Raw genomic sequence first — 10369 nt, forward strand, 5'->3', positions numbered from 1 at the left:
CCGTCTTTTAATTAAGTCACGACATCCCCCGTTCTGATGTCTTTTTCTCTTCACGCTAGCTGCTACATTCGAAAGAGGAAAAAAATGCATTTCAGCTATTTTTTATTTGATATAACGTGGCTGTTCATATATTAAAATGCAGTTCTGCATATATTTAAATGTTTGTATGTGAAATCAGTGTTAGGCCAATGACGCCACGATGAGGGCCAAGTGCCGACCCTGAAAGCGACTGACGAATTTGAGCCTTCAGCTGTTTTTTTTTTTTTTTACCCGCAGTTAAAATCGTGAATTCTTGTTGAGGGGAGGCGTCCATTTTTTGCCTTGTTGTTTCTTGGCGTTCACACCCTCTCGCCAACTAAACGTAAGGACCTGAGATGGCTTTAAGAATGTAAGACTTTCTTCCATCAAGCCATCCTTCACGCGTTCTTTTGTCACCACGTGGACTTGAACCTGCTGCAGTCACCACGTTGAACGTGTTGGGTAGCTTGACGGGGTCATATTGCGTGACCTTTTTTTCCTCTAACGCTCTGTGACGCTTCCAGGGCAGGTGCTCTGCTGGAGCAAGCACTCAAGGGCACCTTGTGCTGGAGGCAGGCTGCTACCGCTGTCCGCTTGAACAGACAGTACATGGAAAGCCTTTGATCTGTTTTTTCTTTCTTTCCTTTTTTGCATATCCTTGATAGCCAGTTTAAGGTCCGTGTACTAGTATGCTTTTTGTCCTCCAGTAAGACAGTTCAGCACACTAGTAGAATGACTGTCTTAAATGTCTTACTAATAAAGTTTTGTTTTTTCCCCCCACTACTAGTGGGCTACTAGTGCACAATTGAACCTTATAAGTAAACCTGTCATGCACTAGTAATACTACTAGGCCCAACTAGTATTCATGTGTCTCACACACACACACACACACACACACACACACACACACACACACACACACACACTACTAGTATGCCAAAGTTAACTACTGAGGACAAAAAGCGTACTAGTACATGGGCCTTAAGATGACTATAAAGGATATGGAAAACATGCACAAATAGCTTTCTATACAAATACTATGTAGTTACTAGATAGCACCGTGCCTGAGATGGAGGGCTAGTTTTTTAATGTTACTGTTAACTAAAAAATTTTATTTAAAAAAAACAAAAAACAAGCGTGTCTTTACCTCGGCCTCTGACAATCAAGTCCTTTGTGAATAAGAAATTTTCCCATCTGACAACATCACCCTGCCCACAAGTAACATTTGTAATGTAAATATAATTAAGTGTTCTGAGATGATGTAAACTGTTAATAAAGTCTCGCAAAACTAGACTGAGATTGCCACCATCTTTATTCATTCTTATGAATTTTCTTTTTAACTTCACTTCAAACGTCTTGAATACATGGGCTGTTTATATTTCAGCTTTAAGTGCTACAATTTGAAAATCACTTGCCAAAAAAGCACCACATTCAAAAAAAAAAAAAGTATTCATCAAAGCTTGTATTAATGTAAAGCAGGGATAGACAACATTATGAATTTCCCCTATTGAAAGCAGCACCTATCCTGATATAAAATGCTGTCTGCATGTTAGTATGTGCATAGAAAATATTCAAGCATGACCTTACGCATTCAAATGTGGTATTTTTTTCTAATGTTGTCAAATATGGCTGCAGCTAACGAATATTTTCAGAACCGATTTATTTTATCGATTCACTGAGTCATCGGATAAACTAGACTTATACCTCTAATGGTTTTTACCCTCTGATTCGTCTCTTTGAAATGATGTTTCCATTTTAGTCATCAATGCCATTCTCTTTAGGGGCATAATCCTGCTTTCAAAGCCATCTCACAGTTTAGCACAGATGAGGCAGTAGACGTTCTCTCCGGTCATGACAAACCGCTTGTTGGCCAAGGAATGGGAGCATTTCTTGCAGTTGAAGCAATACTCATGCCAGGAGAAGGCCTCATAGTTCACCACGTTGGTGCCATGGCCGAACCCTGCGGACACACATGGACATGACCCAACATTGAAAAAGATTTGCAATTCATGAAATTATGACATTTGGAGTCATTTTCTTATTTTTTTTTTCCCCCCAAAAAGATTTTGCTAAGGTAAATATAATCCATGTACAGTATTTAGTCACACATATAAAGAATAAAATGATTGACGGAATAATAGAATTCAGGAACAATCACTGGTTTTATTGATCAGTGAACATTCTACTGTGGTCGTAAAAGACTGTGGGTCAGTGTATCTGTTTTTGGTCAGGATGCGTTTGTTTGCAGGAGCACAGGTGAAGGAAGGGAAGCCATTTGTGCCCCAGTCACGGATGTGATGAGATCACTTTCAAACATGCACGCTGGAGGCAAAGAAGACAATATGCAGTCTTTGCCGGGAGCGGAACCTGCTAAAGACTCCTGGCTTGAGACCGTTACGTTTGAACTTCTGCTATAACTTAGGTAAATTTTGGTTAATAAATCAAGAACAATGAATCCCAAATCTGAACACTGGCAGCAGAGTCATTGTTGGATGACACAGAATTGTGTCAACCCTTTGCATCAGAGAAATAGTAACCCCTGTTATTATCCAACAACACTATTCAATGAAATGAAAACAAAAGTATATGTGAAATTATTTATTTTCCTCATATGGGCTAACCTGTGATGGGGTTCTTGCAACCGTGGCACTTCTTGGCCACGTCGCTCCGGTAGCATTGCACGCAGTAGTAGGCGTTCTCATGGGCGGTGAAGCGAGTGCCGCTCAGTGGCTTGCGGCAGGTTTGGCACACGAAACACTCTGTGTGCCAGGGCTGCTCCTGGTAGCTGATTCCTCCAGAGGTGATGGGCTGGGGAGGAAGCAGGGGGCCGCAATTAGACAACGTGGTAACATTTGATCGCTATTCCAGAACCGAACCACGCCTCCATGAAGCCCTCTATGTCAGTAATATTGATTATTGATCCTTCAAACAAACCCATTGCAGCTCTGGCTGTGTTTTTGACATTATCCTTGTTTTTACAGGGTTCTACGCTAACTTTTTCACTAGTAGCACTGGTGCAACCAACTTTTTCAGTTGGTCGCACCAGCAGACAATTTGATCGCACCCTTTTTTGGGAAGGTACAACATGACCAGACATGCTGATGCATAGTTGTCTTAATTGGCATACCGTAGTTTTATGACGTAAAACTTGACAGTGACTCTAGATATATTTGCTAAATGTTTTCCTGGGAACAAGTAGTTTGTCTGTAATAAGCAGTGGCTGGCAACAGGTCAAATGGCTTAATTATCATTAACAAATTGCCTATCTGATCAACACTAGCCATACATGAAACTTTCTCGAATGCCATTCAACCGACACAAAACTTAAAGCCAATTGCAAAATGTTTGATCTTAACCTTTGAATGTGTATGTTACTTTGTTTGAAGTTGAGCAAACACATTTTAGAGTGTGCGGTGTGAGATTCATGATGTGGTGGGGTGACGCTGTGTACAATTTCCACTGTCGGAATTTATAAAGCTCGCGACACTTAAGGCTAGAGTTGAGTACCGCCAGTGCTTCCCAGCCTTGTACAACAAAACATGTAACTACACAGGTCGTCTTTTACGTGAGAAGCAGGTTAGCATGAATTCCACGTCGAGCTTGTAAGATTCGTTTCCCTTGCCGTGTTGGAGATCCGACTTCAGGGGCTGAATGCGTTCATAATAATGAGAAGGTGAAGGTTTTCTTCAGAAAAGAGAGCTTGCAGATGGAGGAGGTTGACAAAAGCAGTGAAAGAGACTGCAACTTTCAACCACTGTCAAATATCGTGACACTGTCTTTAAGGAGCATGAAAACATGCGTTGCGCAAGTGCGACTTGATGAAATATTTACTGCCGCACAATGAAAAAGGGTTGCATATGCAGCCGTTTTGGTCGCAGACTCGAGCCCTGGTTTACCCATGTACAGTGAACCCCCCACACATTTGCGTTTCGGCCTTTGACAATTTGCCATTAGCTGATTTTGGGGTGGACATATCACCCATCTAAATGCTAAGGAACTGTTGACATTAATTTAGGTGCTTTATTTAGACAAAAATAGTGCTTGGCTGCCATCTTATGGCATCTTGGTGTCAAGGAACACTGAAACACTGTTTCTAACAACCAATGGAAAATGCTGTCAGGCTGTACCTGCTTGCAGTGGAAGCAGTTCTTGGCAAACTTCTTTTCATGGCAGGGGGTGCAGAAGATGTCGTCGCCCTTGGTCAGGAAGCTCTGTGTGCGGATTGGCTGCTTGCACTCGAAGCAGGTGAAACACTCCTCGTGCCACAGCTTCTTCTTGTACTCCACGTTCTTAGATCCTGTAACACGCACACGCGTCGGGTTGCCATTTTATTCAACCAGTGATCATACGTAGGCTCCCTCTAGTGCTACGCAAAAGAATCACTGCCCAAGAGCAGTTCAGTTGTATTTAACTTTTAGGTTCAAAACATTTGCATTTAAGCTTAAAAAAGTTTTTTTTTTTTTCTTCCACGTTCTGATGATATTAGCTCTTTTGGATCGGCAAATATCTGCCGATTTTGAAATGGCTGGGCGACTGAATGGTTAGGTAGCGCCCACCTGGCATGACCACCTTGTAGCAGCCCTGGCACCGGTTGCCGTCCTCGCGGGAGCTGCACTTGCCGCACATGATCTTGCCGTCGTCGCGGGGGCAGAAGGACTCGCTGGCCAGCGGCTTGTAGCACTTGGCGCAGCGGAAGCAGTCCTCATGCCAGTAGCGGTTCTTGTGGTGCAGCTCCTGCGACGCACGGACGAATGGGAGGAGAGGCCAGGTGGGATCGGAGGCGTCGATTAAGGTTAGTCAAGCGGATGTTTCAGTTAATACAATAAAATGCAGTGGTGGGAAGTAAAGAAAAGTACTTTTGTACCTGTACTTTACTTGAGTAGTTATATTTTTTACTTTTACCACTGCCTCGCTCAGTGTCATGTCATGTGCCATTCTGCTCTTGCCTCAAACATGACAAATCTTTAAAAATAAGACCTCAAAGTCATGCCTTGTGCTGCAAATTATTAGTTTGAGATTTTGAAAATGATACTCATAGTTACACTTTTGAACACACACAAAACCATTTCATCTTTATAATGCTGGACTTTTTTTTAATGAAACATTCACTTATCTGGTTTGTCATATGAGGCGATATTGTTTAATTTGCGCCCATTTGTCATGAGGTCAATACGGTATCATGCTTTCCACATGCTTTAAACAAAATAACAAAGAGAAGAAAAAAAGCAAATCTTCTTTCTGTGAATCTTATTTTTTTGCCATGCAGCTCCTTGTTAAGCTGACGATGATTAATATGATTATGATAGCGCTAGAAACACGGAAGTACCGAAACACTGATCAGTCCCCCACCTTGGCGTCGGCGCCGATGGGTCGCCTGCACTCTGCGCAGGTGTTGGCGCAGACTTTGTCGAAGCACTTGGTGCACACGTGCTTATCGTCCTTCTTCACGTACTTCTTGCCGTGCAGGTTGTCGCGACAGTAGAAGCAGTCGAAGCGGTCCGTCATGGTGGAGGTCAAGTAGCTCCTGTGACCTGCCCGAAAAACATCACTGGACCTTACGTTCTTGATAATGTTAACGTTAAACTCTGTCTGAGGGAAGCGAGTCTTAGCACAAGCGTAGTTCCAAATGTTGTATTGTGGGATTTCCTTTTAGAAATACTGTACAATAAAATAAAGTAGGGCAGCACGGCGTGCTAGTGGTTAGCACGTCACCGTCATGCTTCTGAGGTTTGGGGTTCGAATCTTGGCTCCGACTTTCCTGTGTTCTCCCAGTCGTTTTGTGGGGTTTTCCTTCCACATTTCAAAAAACAAACATATTAGGTTCACTAAAGATAAAATTGTACGTATATGTGCATCCTTGTTTGTATATGTACGCCACTTTTCTCACCAAACGTTGCCCAACACCAAAACAAAACAAAAAACAGAAACATTATCATTAAAAGGCTTGGTAAATCAGTATGAATTTGAGTAGAGTATATATGTTTTTGTCTATATGTGCCCTACGATTGGCTGGTGACAAGTCCAGGGTATACCTGTACTTGGTTTCTCTTGCCCGAACCCCCCCGCCCCCACAAACAAACAAACAAACAAAGGTGTGAATGCAAGTGTTTTTTATTTTATCTTATTCAAATAGTACTATCTTATTTTCTTCCTTGTATATATTTTGTATCCATTAGTTTTACTTTGCGTTTCGTTTGATATTACTCGTGTTCAAGTGTTACCTCACTGGGTGGCCGTCAGCAAAGGGAACTGTGATTGGTTCTGGCTGTGGGTGATTTAATCACTGCCATTGAAATTGAAATATCCATGTTAACGTGGAGGACTGGCGGTGATTGTCATCAACTAATAGTTGTTTCAGTGTGTAGTTTGCTTGGTATGAGGTCGTTAGCCCACCTTTTCTTTCATATCCACTGAAAATCCCATTGAGACTGTTTTTTTCATCACAAGTCACAATCAGTGACTTTTATCCAACTCTCCATGCCAAGATTGCATCGTAAATGCCACCCGCCCGCATACATGCCATCCCCCGCCAGGAGTCGAGTCAGACTCGACTGTTTTGCCCAAATGTTCTCCAGTTAGGACAAACGACGTATTACTGGCGAGCCGCAGCATTTCCATCACAGGAATGCAGACAGACAAATCTGGAAATACTTTAGTCTGTGTGGCGCTGGCTTATCTGAGAAAGAAGTGATTGATAAACACACTTCATTACATGTTAAACCACTACGGCTGGAGCTATGCGCCAAGGGTCAGAGGTCGTGACATTTGGGCTTGGTAAGCATGGCGACGTGCACAAATATTTTGGACCAATGACAACAGCCAGCTTTTCAGACTGTGTGTGTGTGTTTATTTGCGTGTAAGTGTACGTTTGTGTGTGTGTGTGTGTGAGTGTGTTGTTGCGTGTCCGTGTCTGTGTGCTTGTGTGTGTGTTTGTATGTGTGCTCATACTTGTGTGTGTCTGTGTTTGTGTGTGGGGGTGTTTGTTTTTTTGGGGGGTGTGTGTACTTGTTTGTATATTTGTGTTAGTGTGTTTTTGTATCTGTTTGTGTGTGTGTGTGCACAGCTGTGTCTGTGTGCATGTTCGCGTGTATTTGTGTGTGTGAGATCTGTGTTCTTGTGCATATGTGCGATTGAGTCTACGTGTATGTTTGTGTGTGTGTTTTGGTGTTGGGTGAATGCTATCAATGTGCAGCTGTGTCCAGGGGATAAAGCGTGCGACTTGTGGATGGAGTCATGGACCCTGAATCGGTCGTCACCGTCATCATGTAACAAATCACAGCGGCTCTTTTCTAAACTAAAAGTTCTATTTGGGGCCCCACTAAGCCTCGTCTGGCTATTGTGCTTCCAGTGGGGACAAGTCCACTAGTTTGGTGTTAATCTTCATTCCCCAGCGCGACAGCTGACTTCCGCCACCGCCGCTATGTGTCTGCAATGAGCTGAGCGGGGGCGTCGTGGAATTAATTGGTCGTGCTCACTTTGGGCCGTGAGTCACACCAGCACAATGTTGGGCCTTCTGTGTGTGTGTGTTTGTGTTGGTATAATGTGTATCTTCGAATGTGTGATGGTAATTTTGTAAAACGTGTATGTGTTTGTGTGTGTTTCTGTCTTCGTGTGTGTTTGTGTATGTTTACATCGTGTTTGTTTGTATGTGTCCGTGTATCCCAAGGTGAGTTTTGTATGTTTTTATGGGTTTGGTTGTGTTAGTGTTCTTGTGTATGTGTGTGTGTCTTTGATGTGAGTGTTCGCGTTTGTGTGTTTTCATGAGTTTGCGTATGTGTGTTGGCGTGTGTTCGTGTTTCTGGGTGTTTTTTTAATTGTGTTTGTGTGTGTGTGTGTGTTGTGTGAGTGCTTGTGTCTGTCTGTTTAAAGGGCATTTCATGTGCGTGTGTTCGTATGTGTCCAAGTACAGTATGTACGTGTGTGTGTTTGTTTGCATGGGTGTTTGTGTCTATACTGTTTGTGTACGGTAGGGTGTGTGTGTGAGTGTATATGTGTGTTCATATTATCACAACTCTTTGTGTCTTGTTGTTTCTAAAATGAAACATTCTGTCTGTCCTACAATTTTCTGGCGACCATTTCAGAGTTTACCCAAATCTCGCTCAGAGCCCGCTGGGATAGGATGGACAGTTGGTTTGCGGCCACATCATTAAATTAAGGTATTACATGTTCCTCACCGTGTTCTTGAGTTCTGGCAATGGACCAGGAATGTTCCACGCAGGGGAGTTAACCTTTTGAGTTTTTTGGGATGTCAACGCCTCCACACATTCATTGGATCGTTTTTGTTTGCGAGAAACGTAATGCTCATCCGGGGCTTAATATTTCATTCGAAAGGTCACCGTGGCCTTTGACCAATCCACTCATCCCTCACTCTGAGTGGAGCACACTTCCTTTGGAACATGCTTGTTAGAGTTTGAACGCCAAAGATGATATTACATCACAAAATATGTCGAGGTGACTTGACTCGAGTCAGATGAGTCACCAGTTTTCGGACTTGAGACTTGCTTGGCTCAAAAGTCATAATGCTGAAATTTCATGCTCATGAGAAAGAAATCGTCTACACCAGTGATTCTCAATGTTTTTATACCAAGTACCATCTTAAAAAATGCTTAGTTCTCCAAGTACCACCGTAATGATCAGCATTAAAACAGTTGCGTAGTAGGCCCAAGTGTACATCAATAATTAGGTCAAGGTTTTCTAAAATGTATATATAATATTCTTGTAAGCCGCTGTAACAATACACAGTTTGAACATTAACCCTGTGTAGGAAAAAAAAAAAAAAAAATGCTATAATACAAAAAAAAAAAATACTAAATAAATGCTTGAAAACAAACAGTTTTTAAAGATTGAATGCAAATGTCCAATTAAAAATTTAATTGTACTTAAATGTTCTGTACCGGTTTAAAAAAAAAAAAGGTTTGACATCATGCACAGTTCAAACATTTATTTCAGGGATTTTTTTCGTGTTGAGAACCACTGATCTACACTTCGGTGCTATAATGCTCATCTCTCTGAATTCACACTATTAAGAAGTCCTTTGACGAATACTCATGCTCGCTTAAAGAAGTCTTGAGTGTGAATGCTTGTCATTCAGTAGCATTTGTACAAAATAAACAGGGAGGTCGTCAGAATCTTTTCACTCAGCCTTTGCGATACGCCGATATGCTGTTAAATCATACAGTATGCTCACTATGCAGAAAGTGTAGTACAAATGCAAAGTCTTGTTGCTAAGCATTCAAATTTACGGCCACAAAACCGCCACGTCAAAGTGTAAATATTTGTCTCTCAGCATTTACTCAACTATAGTAACAAAAAGGCTTCTTGAAAGAATCATAGACTCGTCTCTCAGCATTTATAAAAATAATTGCAAAAACCAATAGCCCTGATGTGAATACTTACAATAAATAAATACTTGTGAATACTACCATAAAGAAGTTATATGGTGAATAGTCATATGCTCACTATAAAGAAACTATATTCTTCTTACTGTAAATGTTTTGTCTCAGCATCCACAAACTTAAATATTCTGGACACCATTTAGCTTTGAAGGGAACTTTTGTCTCTCAGCATTCACATCGGTATTAGAAACCATCTGGTGTATACTTATGCTGGGAGTGGGAAGCCATATACTGTACTCGTTAGTGTGACTGCTTAGTTGTCTCTCAGCATTTATACAGTTGTAAACAGTAACAGCATTAGTTTGACTGCCTGTCTCTCAGCATCAACACAATTACATTATTAAGAACTATGCACAGTATTTTCTCTATACTCGGTGTACAGTTGTCATTTGTGACAATGCTTGACTCTCAGCAGTTACACAATGGTTTTTGATGCAGAAAAGCATAAATGTAAATGCTGGTCTCTCAGCATTAACCCTACAGTTAAGTCAAACTACGCCGTTCACTATAAAGTTAACATACAGTATAACCACTAGCCTGAATTTTTGTGTCTCAGCATTCACCTGAAGCACACATTAAGTTATCTTTAGTACAACTTTTGATATTGTTGATCATGGAATACTTTTAAATGGACTTCACAAATTGATTGGCTTATCTGATACAGTTTTTAATGCAATCCTATCTTAGCAAAAGAGAATGTTTGATCAGTTTTAATGAATGTTCGTCTAGAAGCTATGGACTGAATTGTTGTGTATCCCAAGGCTCAATTTTAAGTCCACTTCTTTACTGTGTTTTAGACATTTAGTTAGCAATACAAACTAGCAGAAAACATTTTGCAGCTCAACCAGGACAAAACAGAAGTAATGGCTATCTGTCCTTAAGCGCTAAGAGAAAAATAGAATTTTAAACAACAAGCACAAAGATTGCAACCATCTAATAAACTCAAACCTAACCAT

At 41.3% G+C, this 10369-nt stretch overlaps 1 protein-coding gene across 3 annotated transcripts in view; it reads right to left on the minus strand.

The window, feature by feature from the left end:
* Positions 1 to 1312: 1312 nt before the first annotated feature.
* fhl1a (four and a half LIM domains 1a) overlaps positions 1313 to 10369 on the minus strand; it is a 16929-nt gene continuing 7872 nt past the window's right edge. For 2 of the 3 annotated variants that reach the window (XM_061685009.1, XM_061685008.1), the window contains exons 2-6: positions 5368 to 5549; positions 4575 to 4752; positions 4146 to 4315; positions 2640 to 2826; positions 1313 to 1978 (exon numbers count right to left, since the gene is read on the minus strand). In XM_061685009.1, coding sequence (XP_061540993.1) covers positions 1827 to 1978; positions 2640 to 2826; positions 4146 to 4315; positions 4575 to 4752; positions 5368 to 5523 — 843 coding nt within the window. In that variant the 5' untranslated portion in view covers positions 5524 to 5549 and the 3' untranslated portion in view covers positions 1313 to 1826. Of the gene's footprint in view, positions 1979 to 2639; positions 2827 to 4145; positions 4316 to 4574; positions 4753 to 5367; positions 5567 to 10369 lie in introns of all 3 variants that reach the window. The other variant, XM_061685011.1, reaches the window with a different exon arrangement.

This window comes from Phycodurus eques, chromosome 9, assembly GCF_024500275.1.
Source record: "Phycodurus eques isolate BA_2022a chromosome 9, UOR_Pequ_1.1, whole genome shotgun sequence".
NCBI lineage: Eukaryota > Metazoa > Chordata > Actinopteri > Syngnathiformes > Syngnathidae > Phycodurus > Phycodurus eques.